Source organism: Planococcus citri, chromosome 2 (genome assembly GCF_950023065.1).
Source record: "Planococcus citri chromosome 2, ihPlaCitr1.1, whole genome shotgun sequence".
Classification (NCBI taxonomy): Eukaryota; Metazoa; Arthropoda; class Insecta; order Hemiptera; family Pseudococcidae; genus Planococcus; species Planococcus citri.
Genome location: NC_088678.1, coordinates 10108915 through 10133082, shown reverse-complemented (window position 1 = coordinate 10133082; position 24168 = coordinate 10108915). Strand labels below are relative to the sequence as shown.

General features: G+C 33.4%; 1 protein-coding gene across 2 annotated transcripts in view; it reads left to right on the top strand.

Annotated features, from left to right (window-relative positions):
• Positions 1 to 24168, top strand: part of LOC135834575 (lachesin-like) — a 159507-nt gene that overhangs the window by 75382 nt on the left and 59957 nt on the right. For both annotated transcript variants that reach the window (XM_065348492.1, XM_065348493.1), the window contains exon 3: positions 9173 to 9380. In XM_065348492.1, coding sequence (XP_065204564.1) covers positions 9173 to 9380 — 208 coding nt within the window. The remainder of the gene's footprint in view (positions 1 to 9172; positions 9381 to 24168) is intronic.

Below are 24168 nucleotides of genomic sequence, written 5' to 3'. Positions count from 1 at the left end.
GGTGAATCATTCACAAAAGAATTGAATGCTTTTTGGTGAATCATTCGCGAACGAAATAAACAATTTTTGGTGAATCATTTGCGAACGAATTGAATAATTTTTGGGGAATCATTCACGAACGAATTGAAAAATTTCCCGTGAATCATTCACGAAGGAATTGAAAAATTTCCGGTGAATCATTCACGAAGGAATCGAAAAATTTCCAGTGAATCGTTCGCGAACGAATTGAATAATTTTCGGTGAATCATTCGCCAACGAATTGACTCGTATTAGAGACTCATTCGCGAACGAATTGAATAATTTTTGGCGAATCATTCACGAACGAATTGAAAAATTTCCAGTGAACCATTCGCGAACGAATTGAATAATTTTCGGTGAATCATTCGCCAACGAATTGATTCGTATAAGTGACTCATTCGCGAACGAATCGATTCATTTTCTAAATTTTTGGCGAATCATTCACGAACGAATTGAATAATTTTTTATGAATAATTCACGAACGAAATGATTCATGAATTAATTCGTTCGCGAATGGTTCTTTCAAAAAAATAATCAATTCGTTCACGAATGATGCCCTTTAATGAATCAAATACTCTCTCGAATAATTCACTCAGAATTGAATAAATTTACGCATAAACAATAATTCGTTTGAAAACAGATCCACTTGTTGATAATTCAAAAATCTGCGAATTTTTGGACCATGGTGATTGTGTTCCCTTTCAGGAATAGTGGTGGTCCAGTGAAGTGAGATTTCAAGTTTCATCGAAATCGGTTCCGCCGTTTTCTAGGTAATGAGTTTTAAAAAGTTTCGAAAAAAATTTTGTCGCTCGATTCTTCAGCTTAAAAAAATCCAATTTATGTAGAAACTGAAATTTTTGTATATTTTTTGCATAGGCTATGTATTTTGAGTGAGAAAATTGCATAAAATATTGCATATTTTCATCATATAACTGCATGAAAGTCCCAACTCCAATCATTATGATGACTGAACAGATCTAATAATATAATGGCCAATGTCCAGATCTAACCATATCCCAATCAGATACGATCAGATCTGATTCAATCAGATTTCTCCTAGTATGTAAATCTACCTAATCCGACCAAAATTTTGATTTGGTCAGATTAGGTTTGTGAAAATTTAGTCACATCGAAGTGGATCCGGGAAACGTCTGTAGGTATCTGACCTGATCTAACCAGATCAAATCATCTTCCCCTAAAAATCGACATGTCACACCAAATTTTAAAACGTAGGTATGGTTGATGGGAGGGGCAGCAGGAGCACAGTGAGATTGTATCAAAAAAAAATACCCTAAATCAATGTTATTCTTCCTTACTTCTTTTTAAAATCAGTTCAACAAATTCGTTCGAGGATCAATAGGTCTTCGGATACGAGCCTGTGCAATTTTTTACTAGAAATCCCAATTGCACAAAAATCACGAAAATTTCCTCGCCCCTCCCTCATATGGAGAGTTGGGTAGAAAATAACGACGATATCTTTACTAAATCATCGGAGGGTACTTTTCAAATATTTGAGCCAAAATCGAAGAATTCGACTTCATGGCACGGAAAAAACCATCTCAGCTTCGAAAACGTGTTGTCTCACACTATTGATCAATCATGTTTTAGTATTTTATCCATTTCTCGACGGGAATGGATTTTGTGCTTTATTAACACGTCTGGCACCTAACCTGAAAAAGTCAGCTTGGCGTTGATGTTATCTTAAATATAAATTCGCCTAATGGATTTTAGCATGAGTCCGTGCTGGCACTTGAATACCTACTTAAAAGCACTATATACCTCTACAGATTATATTTCTTAGGTGTAGGTAAATCAATAATCACCTGTCAACTGGTCAAATACACTTAAGTAGATGTTGGCGTGAAAAAAAAAACAGACCACATTGATGAAAAGCACGTCGCTAAATAAAAGCTTTGCACGATGAAGGTAGCCCAGTACACAAGCTCTGGAAATCTAGTGTTGTAGATTTCGTAATTTCGTTATCGGACCATATTCTTACACAGGTTATGTGTATAGGGACGATCGAGGACGATTAAAAATCACACCAGAGAGGCTCGTGCGGGTTGTGACAATATAATAACGTGAAAAGGACACAATTTAGCTCGTGTCATATAGAACACGACCCTTACAGACGTTTGGCAGCAGAGGTGGAGATATTTGGTAATTGATTCGGACACACGTATCCGATTACAAGTACACCGTAAGTCGGATTTAAACACGTCATCGTTTAAACAATCGGTCGTTTGGAAAGGATGCAATAACGCGAGCCAGGATTAGGATAACGTATAGCTCGACGTGGTGGTTGTTGCAGGAGATAGTAAATAATAAGGGAATAAAGTATATTCTGACAATTTAAAAACGCGAAGATGAGTTCGGTGCCGGTATTACTGACATTTGGTTAATAGAGGTAAGAAATACTGTAGGGTGATATGTCGACGGAATGACATTTACAAAAGGGTGCCACCAGTAAAGGGAGGAAATTAAGAAACGACGGGGGAAATGTCAATCTGTTTCGCACTTGATTGACGTTCTGCAAGGGATATTAGTCGTCGAAACGACTCGTTTTAGATTGTTATTTATCAGCGAATTGTTTTTTTTTTTTCACTCGTCGATTCGTCGGTTCATTTCATCGAATGTACGCTGGCTTTTCAAACTAGACTATATTGATATTAGTATACTATACGAGATATTCGCGTGCGAATATTTAATTACAAAGCAACAGAGCGACGTGTAACGAGAAAAACGAAATTACAGCACAATATAAATTCAAAAGACATTTGATTTTTTATTAGCTGCCTTGTTATACGCCAAAGTTGCCAGTCGTATTGAAAAAATTAACATTTTAAGGGGTATTGCTTTAAATAATGAATTAGAAACGAGAACTCATCCTACATGTTTCTCATTTTTTTTTTCCAATTTCCAATTTGTATGCATTTTTTAGTATTAACCAATACAAATCTAGTAAAAAGGAAATATTAATTTTTAAATATTTTTTCAACTTTTAGCTCATAAATGAATTTATTTTTTGCATTGAAAATGGGTACAAAGTCAATTTGTAATGCATCCTGAATGCACGTATCGTAAACCTATCTTCGTATAATAGAATTATATTTCCAATGGTATATTTTATCCTCCATTTCCGAGCAATTATCGAAATATTTCCGACCCACGCACGTATTTGTACAATCACATATAAAATACTTTCGTCAATTTTAGTCAGTTTGGTATACATACTTACTAATGAATAAAACCACCAACACCGAGTCGATTTACTAAACGTAAGTCTTGGTAATATTGGCGAATGCTTTGAAAGCCATAATTTCGTCTGGCATTCGCACTATATTCTATCTACTCTACTATAACCCACGCTCTCGCTCACAACCATACATATAGGGTCGACAATGTGTATAGCAATATGTTTTCGAATCGAGGGATAAACAAAACTCGCTAACTGTACAACTTTTCGCCATAGTGCACTAAAGCGGATTTACTCGATACACCCTTCAGGAAATTGAGCTAATCAACTTTCAGCCTCTTTGTGGGGTAAAATATAATAAAAGCCGTTACAAATAATAAAAAAACCATTCGTAATGGTTTGGGTGGCTGTTACCACTACCTACTGCTGCTGGTTTGTTAAAAAACAAATACCTTTAATCGCGGGCTGCGTCGTCGTCGTGATTCTTGTATATTTTTTCTGTCGTTATTCATCGTTTTCATTATTATTATTTTTTTCGTGAGCCCCCCTCTCTATTGACATTAACAAAAAAAAAAAGAGGTCTGATACATTGATTTAGATAATTTTTTTCATCACAATGGTCGTGGTATACGTGCCCTTTTCTCGTATTGTTACGCGTTCGTGAACTTGATATTGAGACTTTGTAGAGTTCTTTATTATTACTTTTTTTTAAAACAGTGTTGTGATTTGATCACCAAACAATGTGCTATTGATCGGTATATTGAAATCCCAAGAGATGATAAGGGGTTTAATTTTTTCATAGTGATGATAGGTCTGCGTGCGTTTACTGAGATTGTGCGATGAATTCATTCATTATAGGAGGAAAAAAGTAGTGAATGGGAATTCGTTATCTTGATGGAGATAATGTCTCATTGCATTAGGTACGGTTGTATGTAGGTTTAGTCTGGCAAGGGAGGCATCACAATCGACGGAATATTTTTTAAAAGATTTTAAAATACATCACTAACGAGCATGATTAATTCGATTTTCCAATTTTTGGCGAATTGAAAAATTTAAATTAGGAGTACCTACATTACCCATAAAACATTATCGAAATTTGGTCAAATGGAGGTAAAATTGCAGCCTATTTTTGAACTCTTTAATTGATTGATGATGATGGTTTCGAACAGTGAGAAATTTAATTAAATTTGTACTGAAATCACCCAATCTGTAATCGTCAAATTCGATTGGTCGTAATTTGCAGCCATTTTGAAGTCTCCAGCTAATTGTCAAATTAGGCACCTTTGTACGTAATCCAAGAGTGCTAAAATCCCATTTTTAAAATTTGTTTACTGGAAATTTAATTGAGGTAAAAAGTGGTATTTTCTGTAATTATTTTGAATTTGAGCATCGTTACTTCCAAATTTGGTAGATACCTATAGGTACTACATATATTACAATTATCGAAAAATGCGATTTTCCCTTAAAAGTTCAAAGTTCGCTTTTCAAATTTTTACAAATGACCTTGCATGAAAGTCCTTATGAATGATATTTTTTAGAACATTGGGAATTGATCTCCTTGTACTTATCTGTTTGGATCAGATCTAATTATGGTCAGATCTGCACATTCATTATAGGTAATTATTAGATCTGTTCAGCCATCATCATGATCCCTGATTGGATCTGATCATATCCACGAACATTCCCTGGATTTAATTTTATTCGAATAGATCAAAGTTTTGGTGAGCTTCTATTTGTTCAGAAATGATCAGAACCAGTAGAAGAGATCTTGATTAAATCTGACCGGACCTATTGGATCAGATGAGATGTGATCTATTCAGACCGGATCAAATCCTATGGAAGATTTGAATCTGATTGGATCACTTCTGGTGTTGTCGAATCTAGGCATTTACCGTCGTATATTAGATCTTTTTAGCCCTGATCAGATTACATTGAGAAGACATGATTGGTTCATCTGATCAGACCGGTTTGATTAAATCAAATATTATCTGGTGAGATCCGGCCAGGCATCTTTCCTCGGTATAGACCAGACCTATTATCATAGCCTGACCAGATCCACTAGTAAAAGAGCTTTGACTTCTGATAAGATCCAATATAGGAAGCCGGATTTGGATCTGATCAGACCAGTTCAATCAGATCGGATCAGATCACATCATATCTACATAATCAGATCCTGTTGTGGAGACCATGATTACATGTAGGTATCGGATCAGATAAGATTAGATGAGATTGGATTACATCAGAGTAGATCAGATAAAATTTGATCAGATCAGATCGCATAAGATCAGGCAAGACCAGATAAGATTAGCTAAGAGGTAATCAGATCAGATTAGGTAGCGCTGATCAGATCAAATTAAAGCTGATCAGATTATATCTGATAAGATCATATTAGATCAGAGCAGATAGGATCAGATACAATACGATCAGGTGAGATTTGATATGATTAAATGAGATCGGATAAGATTTAATAAGATTATATAAGAAAAGATCAGCTCAGATTAGATCGGATAAGATTACATAAGCGCTGATAAGATTGGATAAGATCAGAAAAGATCAGATGAGATCCGATGAGATTATATTAGATCAGAGTGATCCGATCAGATAAGATAAAATCAGATGGGATCTCATAAGATTAGATGAGATTTGATAAGATTTAATAAGATCATATAAGATAAGATCAGCTCAGATTAGATCAGATTGGATCGGATAAGATTAGATAAGCATTGATAAGATTAGATAAGAACAGAAAAGAATAGATGAGATCTAATCAGATCTGATAAGATCAAATGAGACCTGATAAGATAAAATGAGACCTGATAAGATCAAATGAGACCTGATAAGATCAGATGAGATTTAATAAGAATACATGAGATCTGATAAGATCTGATAAGATCAGATGAGATCTGATAAGATCAGATGAGATCTGATAAGATCAGATGAGATCTGATAAGATCAGATGAGATCTGATAAGATCTGATGAGATCTGATAAGATTTGATGAGATCTGATAAGATCTGATAAGATCTGATGAGATCTAATAAGATCTGATGAGATCTGATAAGATCTGATGAGATCTGATAAGATCTGATGAGATCTGATAAGATCTGATGAGATCTGATAAGATCTGATGAGATCTGATAAGATCTGATGAGATCTGATAAGATCTGATGAGATCTGATAAGATCTGATGAGATCTGATAAGATCAGGTGAGATCTGATAAGATCAGGTGAGATCTGATAAGATCAGGTGAGATCTGATAAGATCAGGTGAGATCTGATAAGGTCAGGTGAGATCTGATAAGGTCAGGTGAGATCTGATAAGGTCAGATGAGATCTGATAAGATCAGATGAGATCTGATAAGATCAGATAGGATTTGTCAAGATCAGATAGGATCTGTCAAGATCAGATAGGATCTGTCAAGATCTGATGAGATCTGATAAGATCTGATGAGATCTGATAAGGTCAGGTGAGATCTGATAAGATTTAATAGGATCAGATAAGATAAGATCAGCTCATATTAGTTCAGATTAGATTAGGTCTGATCAGATCAGATTAGATCAGGTAAGATCAGGTCTGATCAGATCAAATCATATCGGATAAAAGATCAGGTCTGATCTGCTCAAATCCACTCATTCCTTTGATCCAATTTCATTTGACCAGATCAAAATTGTGGTCAGATTTGATCTTTTTTTTTTTTAAGGTCCCCATTCCCCATGAGGAGGTGGGAGAAATTCATTGTACAATATAAGGAGCAACTTATGAATCATTTTAAACATGATAAAATCCAATAGAGCTGACTCGTAGTCGTAGATTAGATGTTATCAGACTTGTTTAATTACATCAGGTTTGGTACTTTTGGCAAATTTTAGATTTGTTTGTGAGAAAGGAAAGCGGAATAGAAAATAGGTATCTAAAAAATTTCAGAATATTTTAAACGAAGTAAAAATTGCGAGGCCATCCCTTTTTCCTCGATCTTATGGAGCACTGAGAGACTGAAATAATGGTGTTTTTTTTTCAAGAGTCTGTCATGGATTAGCACTTGAATTAAATCAAAGTTGGTTGAATAAAAATTTTCCATTTCTGTGTTGAAATTCTTATAAATACCCAACACTTTTTTCAAATCGACTTTTTCTTTGCTGAAAAAAGGCTAGGTGGGGTTAAAAATAAGTCTTATTTTCAAGTTTCACTTTTTGGACGTCTAATCCCTTCAGTACCTAAGCTATTCGAGTTTTTTGAGAAAATAATTCATATTTTTTTTATTTTTGCCAAAGTCTAACAAAAATTTATGTTGAGAGTTACCCCTGCAGTCAACATTTTTTCAAAAATCGAACAGATCCAACTTTTGAATAAAACCATTTCAACAATAGCGATTTTGTTGGATAAATTCACCCAACGTTGTAAAAAATGAAAAAAAAATTGAGAATGTCTGTAAAAATTAGTTTTTAAAAATTTTCAATGTGTGATCAGAGTAATTTTAATACCCTCAATTTTTAAGGAAAGCTACTGAAATCTCCTTATTTTCAAGTTCCACTTTCCAGAAGGTCAGGGGTAAAAATATGGTACTGGTTCTAGAAACCTTATGCAGGAAAATTTCACAATTTTTTCAACAATACTGTATTGAAAGACCTGAACCTAGAAAAGCTTGAGTAAATTAAAACTTTTGAATTCCTGACTACCAATTTTTTTTCAAAATTTGACATTTTCCCGTCCTTTGATCCCTGTGTGGTGTTATTGTAATGAAAAACACCTTCCCTCTTGCCTTTCGCTCAAAAAAGATCCATCACACAACTTTTTACAAATTATAGACAACAACATGGAATGACCTTAGGATATTTAACTCTGTAACCAAGTCATTTAGTCACTTCCACTCAGTCAAAAATGATTGATATTTTATCGAACATTCGAGAACTTGAAATAGGGATAATTTTCCGCACAATTCGCGCCACCAACTCACTCGAAAAAAAAAGTTTTGAAAATCAAAGTACAGAATTGAATAAACTACCCGGAAACCGAATGCTTACAAGTTGACAGCAATATTTCTCCATCACCATATATCTCTTCTAAAAATATGATATCGTCACAATATTACGGCAGTTGTGGAAGGGGGTGGGGTAAGAGGAAGATATACTATACCCACGAGCATATACTTACTTAGTTTAATACCTATACGCGAAAAGTCAACAAAGCTCAGGGAGCTAAATACCAAGAAGGGGAGGAGGAAAAAAAATTGAAATTCGAAGTGTTGGCATGTTGGCTGTTAGCGCAGATTGAAGTGCAGACGCAGAGTGACATTGACGAATATTATCTTGCGTTCAGCGGTGCGTTCACGTGGTACTTCTGATGGTGAAATTCATTTAACGCCTGCTATTCGCCTCTTGCATTCTTGACACTTTTTCTCCCCATTTGCAGCGACTTGAAGAATGCCCCGGTATTATTGGCGAAAACGTTAAAAGAAAAGATGGAAAAATTGAGTATGTGTGAAATGGTTTTCGCACAATAGAGTATTGAACCGCATTACAGAGAGAGAGAGAGAGTAAAAAAGGAGAAAAAAATGTCATCGTGTGTGAGAAGGCAGGCAGAGACAGCGAGAAGAATTGATCGAGATGAGATAGGTTGCAATTCGTGGCGCATTGCATTTCAACGCGATGGAAATTCAATCATTTTTGGCTTTAATGGCGTGGAACTGAAATATCTACGAGTAGGTACACAGAGAAGAATGGAGTCGAGTTTTTGAGGGTGTATTGGAACCTTGCTCAAATGTATGTTTCGTGTAAGTAAAGACCAACACTCGTTCGTTGCTCTGACCCCCACTATCGGCACTTGGCTTCGTTTCCTGTCTAGAAGCAATTAATTTCATATAATATTGTACGGTCTTATTTAGAAGTTTGATTTTTTTTACGGACACTTTGAAACAAAACGAAATTATTAAAATAATAATCGTCGTATTTACTTTTACAGGTAGCGTGGTTGCGAGTAGACACGCAAACTATTCTTACCATACATACTCACGTGATCACCAAGAACCACCGTATCGGAGTAAGCCAGAGTGATCACAGGGCTTGGTATTTGCATATAAAAGAAGTACGTGAATCGGATCGGGGATGGTATATGTGCCAAATAAACACCGATCCTATGAAGAGTCAAGTTGGACTTTTAGATGTTGTCGGTAAGTGGATCATTTTTTTCAATACTCTTCCTTTATATACTTGACTCGACCTTCCACAGTCTTTTTTTTTTTTTAATACGAAATATTTCACGATAATATTCCCACTTTCGATAAACTTACTTAATGAAGTTTCCAACCGTGATGAAGGAAAAAAGCTCACTTCTTTATCGTCGTTTTTTCTCCTCTATAAAGGTATAAAAATTTTCAAATCGCAACTTTCTCAGCTCAAGATAAACTTTTTCTCCTCGATATTTAGTCATCAGTGTTTGAGAAAATGAATGAAAAAACTGAGTGGAATTTCTTTTTGGACGAATATGGCGCGCATCGTTGATTCAAAACTGTCGAAATATAGGATGGATAAACAGAGAAGTGGGGGGGGGGGTCTCGAGAAGAAAAAAAAATAGAAACGGATTTCGCACAACTGGGAACTTTGTCGGATGGAAATTACTAAATTAGTTTGAACACGTTCATCGGTGTAGGTTATACTCTTTAATGAAAATTATTTTTTACTACGCAGCTTTTTCAAAAGACTCGTAAATATTTTTCAAATCATTCCGCGCAGATGATTTCCAGGCTCGTAGTTGTGTCTTGCCTCTTGCCCTATAGCTTATACGAAAGCAGAAAGCAAAGTGTGTAAAAAATACTCACGTATTGAAAATATTACAGAGAAAAATAAGGAAACATCGCGTAACGTTTTTATTCCGCCAGAATAATCATCAAATCGTAATTTGTGTTTTAAACGTCGAATCTGCGCGCTCTCTCTCAACTTCGCGTGACTTTTTTTTTGCACGTTTTATAATTTACGAACTTTTCTCAACTTGGTAGTGAAGTTCTTTTGATTTTTTAATTTATCTAATTACCTAGTTAAGTTTATTCCCACGTGATGTTTGGTATTAGAAGATAGTCCGTTTGGAGAGATTGAAGTTTGGAATCAGAGTGACAGGGTGTTGGGTCATATTAATTATTGTTTAATTTATTCAAACGGGTAAAACAATTTGAAATTTAGGAAATAGAATCCACTTTTGAGAGTTTATTGAACTCAATCGTGACAAATGAGACCACTCTTGAGGTTCCACAATAATGAGCAGTAGAAAATTTACAGCAAATCACTTATTTTCAGTTGAATTTGGGTTTTGAAAATTGTTTTTTCCTAAATATTTCTCATTAAATATGCCAAAATATCGAAAAATATAATTTCTGAAACTGGATGGATATTTTTTAAACTTTATTGTCATATTCAAAAAATTGAGAAAAATTCAAAAAACTTGACACCACTGCATTCCAAAATATTTCTTCAGCTTAAGAGATGATATCTTTCGTCTTTTTTTGACCTAGCTGTTAATTCAAACAAAATTGTGAACCCGGGAAAAATATCAGATCTAAAAATTGATTAACATAAATCAAATTTGATAAAATTACATATATCTGAATGGATATCATAAAGAGCAATAAAAACACTATAAACAACAAAAAAATAATTAAAATTCAAAAATATTAGAGAGCTACTGCAAAAAAAGTGTTGAAAATGCGTGAAAAACTTACAATGTTTCCAAAAACAAATTACTGAAGCCAAATGTAATCTGTATAGGAAAATTGCGAAAAACTTTGAATCCTGAATCCTTAGAAACTCTGCAAACTCTACATTTTGAGCAAAGGATATTCACAGGTGAAATGCGCGAAATTCTCCTGTCCCCTGATTTGGAAAATTATGATGGATTATTGTTGGGTATAAGTATTGTAGTGAAATAAAATAAAATTTCAGTATTCAGCTCAGTTCAGTTTATTATTCAGTTCTATTCAATTCAGTTCAGTTCAGTTCAGTATTCAATTCAGTTCAGTCCAGTCCAGTTGTCCAGTTCAGCATTCATTTCAGGTTCCAATGAAAGATGTTGTAGGATTCGAATAGAAATTGAAAAGTTTTTGAAAAATAATGTTTTTCCTTAGTGACTATGCTAGAAAATTTTGAAAAAGTCACTCCATGTAAGTAGAATTTTTTATGATAGGACGATTGGATGAATGTACCTATGAAAGGATGAAGAAAAGAATGAAAGAATGGGTTAAAAAATAAGTAAAAAAATGAATGAAAGAGTGAAAGGAAGAATGAATGGAAGGATGGATGGAAGAAAGAAAGAAAGAAAGAAAGAAAGAAAGAACGAACAGAAAGAACAGAAATAACAGAAATACATTAAGACAAAAAGACAAAGAGACAAAAGGCAAAAGGATGAAAGGTCAAAAGGACAAAGGGGTGAAAGGGTGAAAGGACGAAAGGACAAAAGAGTGAAAGGGCGAAAGGGTGAACCCGCACAACAATTGTCAACATCGACATTTACATCGACTACGCTTTTTTCCAACATAATGATGGAAAAGTGATCAATTAATTATTTAGTAGGAATCTTCTGTCCGAACAAAAGCCAGGTAAATAAAAAGTTTCAAAATTTTCTCATTATTTTTGATACCTCGACATGCCATCTCAACATGTAGATGTGAAATTCGATGCTCGAAATTTACATCTACAACTATGTCGACCAATTTTTCAGAATTAAAATTTCTGTTTTAGTGTTTAAAAGTTTAGTAAACATTCAAAAATATGATCTTATTCAATGAGGAAAACAAATTTTTTGAGGCATTGATGAAATTATTCACTTTTTCAGTTTGGACTTGTAGATGATAATGATGTTGATATTGTGGTTGTATTTTGTTGATGTCAAATTTCACATCAACATTAACATCGACATGTTGACATGAAAATGGCTTAGTTTAGTACTCTTAGATAAAGTATTGCACCATCTTTGATAATATATAAGGAATTTCTGTTCAACTTTTTGATTATACAGACTTATCATCTGTACTTCTTCGGAAGTGGACTTTGCTTTGATGCTGCTTTCAGCGCAAGCAATAACCTCATCAGAGGAAATAATTTTTGAACAAAAATTTTTAATTTTTAAACTCAAAATTTATAACTTTACAAAGAAGGAGGTCGACATGAATGTCAACCCATCCATACCTGTCACTTTTGGATGCCTCATGTCGATGTGAATTTTGACCCTGTGTCGAGCCAATTGTCGACACAAATGCAGATCAACATCAGTCGACAATTACATCAACAATTAGCTCGATACAGGGTCAAAATTCGCATCGACATGTGGCATCCAAAAGTGAAAATTAGCATGGTCATTGTTGTACAGGAAAGTACGAAAAGACAAAAGGACACAAAAGAACAAAACAACAAAAGGATGGAAAAATGGAAAGAAAAAGGGACAAAAGGATGAAAGAACAAAAAGAGGAAAGGACAAAAGGAAACAAAAGAACAAACAGACAAAAGGACACAGAAGAAAAAAGTTGTTACAAAAGGACACAAGGACAACAGGATGAAAATACAAAAGAACAAAAGGATACAAAAGAACAAAAGTACAAAAGGATAACAGGAAAACAGGACAAAAGGATACAAAAGAACAAAAGGACACAAAAGGCCAAACAGATGAAAGGATGGAAAGATGAAAAGACTAAGGGATGAAAGAATGAAAAGACGAAAGGACAAAAAGACACAAAAGAACAAAAGTCTGAAAGAACAAAAGGATGAAAGGACAACTGAACAAAAATATGAAAGGACAAAAGGACAAAAAGACAGAAAGATGGAAAGATGAAGGGAAGAGAGAATGAAAAGATGAAAGGACAAAAGGACAAAAGGTAAGAAGATGGAAAGATGAAAGGATGATGGACAAAAGAACAAAAAGATGAAAGGACAAAAGGACACAAAAGAATAAAAGGACAAAAGGATGAAAGGACAAAAAGACAAAAGAATGAAAAGACAAAAAGTCTGAAAGATGGAAAGACTGAATGAATAAGCGAATGAATGAATGCATGAACTAATGAAAAAATAATAAAATAAAATACTTGGATACAATTTTAGTAGGTAATGTAAGGTTGCAGAAATCATACTGGTGCCCAAATCATACCACCCCCTCTATTGCAGAAACTATCCGCAAATAGCCCTTTCTACCGATAAAATATGTTACTAGCTTGCATTTCAAGGTCCCTGATACCAATATCGAGCACATTGAATCATTGCTGTTTTTTAATCACGTTTTTTAAAAAAATTGCATCTTCTGTTAGAAAAACTGACCAGCTGTTATGTAAGGTAATTGTGACAAAACAATTTTGAGAAATCAAGGTATGTTTAATCCTCTCAAAGTATGTAATATGTATGTATTACCTACGTTTAGAGATATTTATGAAAAAATTTCATCAACATCAACATCAACCTTAGTGAGAGAAGATTGATGTTAAAAAATTTGAGTTGCTCAAATCATACCATGATTTCAATACAGCCTTATGTAGGTAATGTCATCAAAAGTTGAGAAGAAAAAGCATGGAATATGGTCTGTGGACAATTTAGAGGGCTCTTTGGAGGAATATGATGAAAATAAAATTGGTTTGAACGAGTGCTGCTGACAATATAAAATTCTCAACCCCACCTTTCTTCGATATTTTAGAGGCATTGTAAAAAGTGGATTAGATGAAGGAATGAAGGTCAAAGGGTGGGGGAAACATTATATGGCCACACAGGGAAAATTAAAATTCGATTTTGAGGTGGTGGGAGGCCACAGAGCTTTATTTTCTATCAATTTCATTCATGGGTACAATTTGAGCAACCAGGTTCCTAAATCGTACCTTTTTGAGACCTTTGCGTGGATTCAAATAGCACCTTTGCTATTTGAGATGCAATTTTCGTTTTTTCGGTCAAAGGTAGGCAAAAGACCAAGGTACAATTTGGTGCATGAATGGTTTCCAAAAAATAAGCGTTCGCAAAAATTGTCAAAAAATCCCAATGTTTGTCAGAATTTGTCTAAAATTAAACTGCTGTTTTTCCATTCTTAAAATCAATCTTGGTAATTTTATATTTTTCCTCTCAATTTCCTTTTCTATTCGTTTTTTCTAGTTCTCTTTAAGAATAGAAAAAATATATAGCTACATATTTCAGAGCTTCCTGTAGCACTTTGAAAATTCTCGTTTTCCAAAACGTTCCCTAAAATCTGTCCAAAGGAACTCCAGTATCTAACACCAGACACCATAATTCTGGTAAACTGCACCCTTCAACAGTAAAATTTCTCTTTAAATAGGTACTCGAGTCTGTTTTTTACCCAACTCAATTTTAAAATCCCATTCAGATGCATTTTAGGTAGATTACTTTTACACTCGTATATTAATCCAAAGACCATGCACCACGACGAGAAAAAAAAACACAAAATAAACAGAGGAGGTAACCGATGCCATGTCAAAACCTTCTCTGCTATATTTTGATATTCGTACGTATATTCGGCAATGGAAAGATTATCCACTTTTCAAGTAGCTGAAACACGCTCACATCGCGCAGCAAATTGAAATGCATTTCAACTTCTCTAAATATTTTTGCGAATTTGTATGCAAGCGTTATTTAAAGTGGTATATTCAATATACTTTAAATGTTTTTTATTTCTAACCAGTACTCGAATTTACAAGTACTGCATAAATATTTATGAATTTTAGTGTGCCCGCAATAACTAAATCATTTACTACGTCGAAATGGGTTCGCTTGAGGTTTTTTTCACCACTATAAAGAATAATTTTTTATCGAATGCAAGGCTAAAAAATAATCAGGTACTTTTTATGAGCTCTACGTTATGGGTACTCAATAATTGATCGGCATCTTTTCAAAGATGGCTAATTCCAATTGAAATTATTAATTCGTTTAGCAATTTTGATCACGTGTCTGTAATTAGAATAAATTAACTGGTCTGGAAAATCGTAGAATGTTTATTCGTTGCTGAGCAAACCGTTATAGTGAGTTTAAAATTGCGGAATATGAATGGAAAGTGGGAGAATAATGTTGAAAGAAATGTGTTTCGAGGCGTATTTTTCATAGGCACATTTTAGGTAGGTGGATACATCTTTTTTTCTTTTTTTGCTCGGTAAACGACTCGACGAAGCGTTGTTTTGGTGGAATAAATTTCAAAATAATGTTTTGATATAATTCGAAAGTGCTTAGATTGAAATAATATAAAGTTGCTTTTTACCAGCATTAGTCTGGGTCTGGGTATTTTGGAGCTCGGTAGTTCTGTTTTGATGTTAGAAAATTCATTTACGATGAACGTTTTGGTCATTAGCTAATTACCTGCGTTTACCGTACACGCTAATTCAGCCAAGTAAAAGATTACTACGAATTAACTGCACAAAGAGCACAGTTCATCTTGCAAATAAAGCATCATTCTAACGTTTTGAAAGATGCTGCTGGAATTTTCGATTTAAGGAGCATCTACCTACTAGTACAACTATAAACCAAACGAGAAACTGGGTAAAATAGAGGGACCATTTAACATCAACGTTTTATACTTATGCTATTTACATTGAAAAGCTGCAAAACACTTTACAGTTGGTGAGTTTTGAGATCAAACGTCGGTATACACTGAGAGTTTTTTAAAGCTCGTTTTCTTGCCTCAGTAGGCCATTTTTTTTCTTCCTTTTTTTTTTTTTTTTTTACCTAGATGCTCAACACAAACACCACCACCACCACCGTTGTAAACGTGTATGATAAAAAGAAGGAAAAGCACGCTCGAAATAGATCTAATTGAATTATTCTTTTTCGCATTCGTTCTATAGTAATAAATATCCTCGTCGAAAACGCGCTTCTGCAAACAGTTACATATTTATCTTTTAATTAAATACATTAATAATTTCGCTTTAACGAGAGATGATCTTCAAACATAAAATGGTTGTTAATACGCGAATAGCGTCGGGTTACTTTGATCGTATTCCAACACAAGCCCGCGCCTCGATCTTTCCAAGCGTAAATGTAATTTTAAATGATTAAATGCGGCTGAGGTTTTTTTCCAAGCTGCTTTCCTTTTTACGTGTTGTTATGTGTAAGGAAAATATGGCTGATGGAAGTTTCCCATCAACAGAACGTATTTGTATGCGGCAGATTTTCGAGTACGAGGCGAGATGAAGTGGGAAAGGAGGTGTGGAAAGGGGTTGCTGGTTCTTTTTTCAAGCAAATTAGGTATGCTTTTGAGTACCTATAAGAAAACAATGGTTTTATGAACATTGCATTTTACACAGGTAGGTATGTAGTTAGGTACCTACATAATTTTTTTCTCAGTAAGTATACCAGTAGAAAAAATTGGTCAAAATTGACTCCATGAAAGAGAAAAAAATAGCAAAATTTTATTTTGTGGAGGAAAAGTACCTACAAGATAAAATTTAAGAAACAATGGTAAATTTGCAAAATATACAAGTTTGGAGTTTTTCTGGACAGATTTTAGAGAATTTTTCGAAAAGCAAGAATTTTCAAAGTGCCACTGGAAGCTCTGAAACAGCTTAAAACTGCCTCTAGACAACTTTATCAAAAAATGATTTTAATATTTTTTCTATTAGTTTTTAAATCATTTTAACACGTTTTGAACACGCTTGCATAAGCTCAATTTTTTTATATTCACAAAAATGTTATCAGTTTTTGGTTATTTACAGAATTTGTAATTTTCTTGTGTTTGAAAGAAATTTTAACGGTTTTAAAATAATTTTTTGATAAACTTTTTCAAATCTTACTAAAATTTCATTTTTATTTGAAGGTTTTTTTTAGTGATTTTGATGCTTCATAAAGATTTTCAAGTGCACTTTTTAACGATCTACACAATTTTTTTTACATTTTGTCACAGCCCCACGAAATTTTATTACTTTTTGATAATTTTCAATGATTTTAATGCTTCATTCAAGTTTTTCCCAGTAATTTCAACGATGTTTCATGCAATTTTTGGTACATTTTGTAAAGATTCACTGAAACTTCATTACTTTTTGGTAGGTTTTCTTTGACTTTTATTGCTTTTTTCGTATTTTGCTATCCTTCAAAATGTTTTCAACTATGTTTCATACAATTTTAATCAAATTTTGTCAGATGTTACTGAAATGAAATTATTTTGTGATAATTCTTTTTTTTTCATTTTTTTGTCATAATTTCAACATTTCAAAAACTTTATTCCATTTTTCCCAAAGTTTGTTAGGTTTTGTTGACATTTTATTATTTATTGGTAATTTGCATAGATTTTACTTTTACATGAATTTTCAAATTTTAGGAAATTTCAGAGTTTTTGAGGATTTGGGATTTAAAGTGCTTTCAATTTTTTTTCTTACTTTTATTCATGTTTTTACGTAATTTAGACAGTGTTTTTATGCAATTTTCCAGAAGTTACATTTGGCTTGATTTTTTTAAGGGGGGGGGGGTTAATTACCTACTAGAATATTTCACCCTTCTTAAGGAGATTCAGTTTGTTCTTGGCGATATTGAAGTTCTGTTAATGCGTTTTTAACACATTTTTTTGCAATTGCTCCTGAAATTTTTGAACTTCGATCATTTTTTGGTTGTTTACAGTGTTTTTATTGATCTTATTTCATTTTTAGAAAGTTTTTCAACGATGCTTCATATAGAATTCTTGTTAAATTTTGTCCAATTTTAACGAAATTTCATCATTTTTCATTGATTTGCAGTGATTTTGATAGATACTTCACTGATGTTTTTGGGTCCTTTAAACAAGTTAAATGCAATTTCACCCACAAAGACTATCTTTAATTTTTTTCGGAGTTTTTGTCATTTTTAGGGCATATTATGAGTAGAGGTGTAGCCAGAGTAAATCCAAAGGGGAGGGGGGTTGGTGTTTTGAGAAAGGTCCGAAATTCTATTCGATTCATTCGGTGTTGTTTCAGCAAATCTTTGTATTTTTACAGGTCTAAAAAAATTTCTGAGTGTAAAAATTCATGAAAAAAGATTTAAAATGAAATTAAAGTTTCCCCCTGAGCCAAACGAAGAAGGGGATGGGGTGAAATACCACCCTTTCCACTTCCCTACACGTCAGAGAGGTCACTATATTAACGAATAAACAAATAAAAACGCTGTCAAATCAACTCTCCTTCCTCAAAGTCTGAAAATTGAATGATTTGTGCCATTTTTTTTTCATTTCATAATAATTTCATGATAAAGAGTGATGAATTTTGATTTTATTCGATTCCCAAAGATTGAAAAATATTTGAAAAAGGCGCCCTTCAGAACGATCTGTTTTTTTTTTTTTCATGATGTTCTGTTTGATTTGACACTTTGTCGTACTCACTTCTTTCTAGTATTTTTTAATCATGAAAAGAAAATTTTACATTCGCACCTCAGAAAAATATTCAGGTATTTTTGAAAAAATTGCAAGTTTTTTCATTGTATGAAAAATTTTTGAATTTCCCGATTATTCTTCGTTTATTTTTAAAATTTGAAATTCTAAAATTTTTCTCTCAAGTGATGATAAATTTGGGGGGGGGGAGAGATCTAAGAATCTGAAAATTTTGAAATGAAAAAAATTCGAAACGCTTTCCTGAATATTGAAAAAAATTTATATTTAGCAATAATGTTGAACCTCTCCTTTCTCCATTCCAACAAAATTTGATAAATTGTCCTGCCTTTGTCTTTTTTTCTATTTTTCAATCATGCAACAAAAATTTTGAAACTCCTTCCGAAAAATATTGGAGTCTTTTTGCAAAAATGACTTGTTTTTTCATATTTTAAATCAAAAATGTTGTAAATTTCTCATTTATTATTTCCTTATTTTGGAAATTTGAATTTTTTGAAATTTTTCTCAAGTGATATGATAAATCAGAGGAGCGGGAGAAGATCTAAACAATCATCTGAAAATTTTGAGTTGAATTAAAAATCGAAATGTTTTATCAAAGTAGTGAAAAAAATTGAAGCAATAATTGTATTGAACTACTTCCTCTTCCATTAAAAGAAAGTTTGAGAAATTGTATTGCTTTGGTCTTTTTTTATATTTTTAAATCAATGGAACAATAACTTTTGGACTCCCCTCTCCTTCTGGGAAATATTGAGGTATTTTTGGGAAAAATACTTGTTTTTTTCATATTATGTATTTTGAATCAACATGGTTTTTAACTCCCCCTTTACTCTTCTTTAATTTTGGAAATTTTAATTTGTAAAAATTTTTTATCAAGTGATGATGAATTTGTGGGAAAAGATCAGAACAACAGAACATTTGAAAATTTTGAATTGGAAAAAAATGGAAATGCTTTCTTACATACCTAGTGAAAAAAATGAAGGCAATAGACAATAATATTGAATCTCTCCCTCTTCCATTCAAATAAAGTTTGAGAAATTTTCTCGCTTTGGTCTTTTTTTATATTTTTGAATCAATGGAACGAACATTTTTGGACTCCCCCCCCCATTCTGAAAAATATTAAGGATTTTTTGGAAAAATGACTTGTTTTTTATTCATATTATTTTGAATCAAAATTTTATAATTCTCTCCTTATTCTTCCTTAATTTTGGAAATTTTCAATTCTACAAATTTTCTTTCAAGTGATGATAAATTTGGGAGAAAAGATCTGAACATTTTGAAAATTTTGAATTGAAAAAAAAAATCGAAATGATATTTTTAGTAGGTAGTGTAAAAAATTGATAGTAATAATACTTAACCTCTTCCCCTTCCATTCAAATAAGATTTGGTAGAATTTGCGCGCATTTTATGTAACATCACCTAACTCATTTTTCAGAACACTGAATAAGGGGCAGGGTTCAATAGAATCGGGTCCTATTCCGTTTTCCTTCTTTTTTTTTTCCAAATTTTTACCAAGATTAGGGGTTCTTGTTCCCCCTAGAAGTTTTGTGATCACATTCTGAAAGTTAGTTGGTTAAAAATGAAATTAAAAAATAATTTTTCAACGTAATTTTTTTTAGACCATTAATTAGCATTTACGGCAAACTGGTTAGGCAATTTTATTAACACGCATAAATTCAATGCATAAATGTGGAAGGCAAGGAAGTCGCTGAAAAAGTCCATTGTGTTTGTGAGACGAGTTGATGAATGTTTATGGTCTAAAATTTCGCGTTGATTTGAAAAATGATTATTTTCCTCTGTTTTGTATTCATTTGTTCATCGTTTTTGAAAGATTTTTTTGCGATGGGATTGAGCACTTTGAAAATAAAAAAAAATGGGTAAGAGCAAATAAATCACACTGGGGCATTAGAGAATTAAGAATCCAAATTTATGAGCTCTCTATGTCTAACTGAACTCTAAAGTTATGGATTCATAAAATTAATTCAACTCTTGTCTGTAAAATACCATCTTCATTTCATCAATTTTCTCAATTCACCATACCATCAAATCATCACACGTTAATGCAAACAATCCCCTGAAAGCATATCTACTCACTCTCGAAGTCTCGTCGGAATCCTTATTCTCGAGGACAAATATTCGATTAAGGAAGGAGGAAAAAAAATCATCGAATAAATAAGAAATAAAATCCACGTAGGTATACCTATCGTGAAATAATATCAAACTTACTCCCATCATAAGAGAACATTACACCTCGAAGCCATGATTACGAAAGTGATGTCTCAGACATAAGGGAAAAAATCACAACCTACATATCGTACAAAATCCATAGAGTTTGAAAAAGTTGCAAACACGAAGAGCAACACTGCTTATCCCCAAGATGTGTGGTAGCTCTATGGTTAATAATCCGAACGATAGCAAAACTATATACAGCAGCAGTATAACAATATCCCAAAGCTAGAAAATTTCTATCAATTACGACTGGCTGGAAATATTACTCCACGTGGTATTCGCGACATCATACACACAACAGGAGGGTTTTTGAAACGCAGCTCTCAAAGGTAACCCCTCTGCAATAACCACGCGGTGGATGCGATGAAGCTGGTTTACGAAGCAAAAAACTTATTTAACTGTAATAATTCATTAAAAGCAGGCCGAAAATATAGCTTAACGAGGTACTGGAGCTGGCTAACCTCATCTAAGGGTAATTATCTGGCCATAAAGCGACCAATAAATGCGACTGTGGTTTAATTAAAAAAATAATACGTACATTGTCGTCGCTACTACACCATACTATAGGTATGGATCGTGATCCCCGCTCTTTTAAAAGTTCCTCTATTTTATACTACATAAGCAGGTGTTAAATGATAAGCTCTATTTTTTTTATAAACTGCTAGCATGTTCTCCAACCAACGCTGCTGGCTTGTTTTCCATGCAGTACTTTTTTTACGACTTTTAATCGTAATGAAAAGTGAAATGACCGATAGTAAAATAGGTTATGGCTTTTCAAAAGCTATAAATAATTCGTCCAAGTGGCCCCTTATATAATTAAACCTCTTTACGACGATCCTAAGGTGTAAACAGGTCAATCGAAACATCACCATCTTTTTTTTTTCATCTGATTCTTGTTCTCCTCGTCCTCGAAATTCAACTATTTGACGTGATGACGATGCTGCCTCAACTTGCATATAGTTTATATGTAGAAAACTAAAAGTATAATACTAAAAGAGGATTATGAACAATTACTCGTTCGTCGTAGTCGTCGAAGTCGTTCTTCTTCTCGCTGTTTTAGTTATAAAATTAACGTAAGTGGAATAGTCTTAAGGAACTACCATTTTCAGACGTATTACCGGTAAAATTAAATTTAAAACTTGGCTAAATATGAAAGTATTTAAGTATTTACCTTAAAGTACTCTCCAAACGGCAACTTTTTAAGTACTTATTAAAAGTTTCATCCATTCTTGCCGAAACTGCAGTTATGGTAAAAATTTTCTCAGCTATTTGTTTGCATAAAAGAAATATTCTCTCTTATATTCTATTCTCAGTACGATATGAAATGAAAAAACACACAAATACCTACTTCGTTCAGCAAACGCCAAGTCCCTGCTTCAACGATCCATCGTAAATATGTCGATATTAAACTTTATAAGAAGAGGTTTCCGGTAGTTTTCTTCTTTCTCTTTTTTTTTAATATTTAATTCAGGGGTTCCCATAACCTAAGAGGAGGAAGAGGATATCACTACTTATTTTTAGCATTTATGTAATTAACGTTGAAATGCAAAAGGATGAAGACGAAAAGTAGATACCAAAGAGAAAAAAAGTTGAAATGAAAAATAGCAGGTATCTTTGTATAGTTTCAAGTTTGGAATCATCGCAGATCTGGAAAAGAAGAAAGAGCAGGAAAGAAAACAGGAGAGATGAGGTTCACTTAAGCGAGCCATTAGGCGACGATCAAAAAGATTTAGACGAGTTAATATCAAAAACAACAAAGTACAAGAGTTTGGTTTTAGAGAAATATAAGTCTTATAAAGTGTGAGGAGGCGGTGATGGAAACGAGCGAAGAAAATATTTGCAAAGTGTATTTTTGTGGTGTTTGTTTGGTGTTTTTTTTTTAGCTGTTGTTGTTTTGTCGTATATCTTTTCTCTGTTTTTTTTTTTTTTTTAATTTGCCCAAAGCTTATGATTTCGGCACGGTTTATACCATTTCTGCTTGACTCGTCGTCCTCAAAAAATAAGTAATTTAGTAAAGTTTCAAGTATTTTGGAAGTTTATATGTACTACAACGACGAGAGCAGAGAAATAAATGTTAGAAAGGTTACTCTGTCAAAAGTATCGTGCTGGTACAAAATAGATTAAATATTAAATCAGTTCTGCTTTTTAGGTGTTCATTATTGATGGCGAAAAGTTTATGATTCATTAACCATGATGGATGGAAATTTCACCGAACCTATGAATTTCTTTTTGCTTGTTTTGGCATTGGCAAAGCGAAAAGAGCACAACGGTGAAAAATTTTCAAGAATTATAACTTTAAATTAGACTCTTTTAAGTTTGTGCGACTGTTGTGTATGGATTTTGTTAGTTATCGGAAATAACTACGACGAGTACGTTGAGGAGTGAGATTTGTTGCGAAGAGGATAGCTGAGGTGAAGAAGGGTACGAGAGAGATGGGATTAAAAGAGAAATTATAATTAGGTTTATCGAATAAATTTACCAGGATCACGAGATGGGAATTTATTGGCGTGATTTTTAATCGTAGTATAAATTAACCCCCTGGAGTGATTGTTTTTTTTGACTTTTTTTTCGATGCTGTTTTTGGTAAAGTGGAGAAAATGAGAAAAATTCGTAGTGACGGTGTGTTTCGTAAGGTTTACCCTTTAGCAAGGTTTGGAAATAATACAGACTGAAAAATCTTTTACATTGGATGAGAAAAATTGGTGAATTGGCTCAGTGAAGAAAAGTTTCTCAATTTTCATTCGACGATACAGGTATTTGAAAAAGAAAAACTCCAAGCGAAAATAAATCATGGTTTTATGATAAAAAATTCTGTGCTTTAGGTACAATTTTGTTTCTTTTCATTTTTTTAGAGGATGCCTCATTCTTTTCTGAAAATGAATTTTTGTGATGAAAAAATTGAAATTAAACTTTTTTATTTTAGGTATTCAGTCCCTATACCTACATAAATATTACCTACTATAGAAATTTTGCTCAAAATACCTGAAAAACGATGGCCCTGCGAGAAAATAAATCACACTCTTCTGTTGAGGAATTTCATGCTCTATTTTCGTAGGAACCTTCAAATGTTTTATTGGATATTACCTTAGTTTTTCAAATTGACTACACCCATGACCCCCTGAACTTCTACAAATAGGTAAAAACCCAATTGGGGGCCGTGGATGGGGGTCCAATCAAAAATCTGAAGTCATATTCGTGTTCAGCGTCACCAAAAACATGCGATTTCATGTGTCGCACGAACAAAACACTTTTTTGTACTTTCACCCAACTGGGGAAGGTGCTGGGGCCGTGGATGAGATCCGATCAAAAATCTAATGCCATATTCGTGTTTAGCGTCACTAAAAACATACACTTCAATATGTCACATGCCCCAGATTTCTTTTTGAAAGTTTTGCCCAAATTTGGGAGAAGGGGTGGCCCCC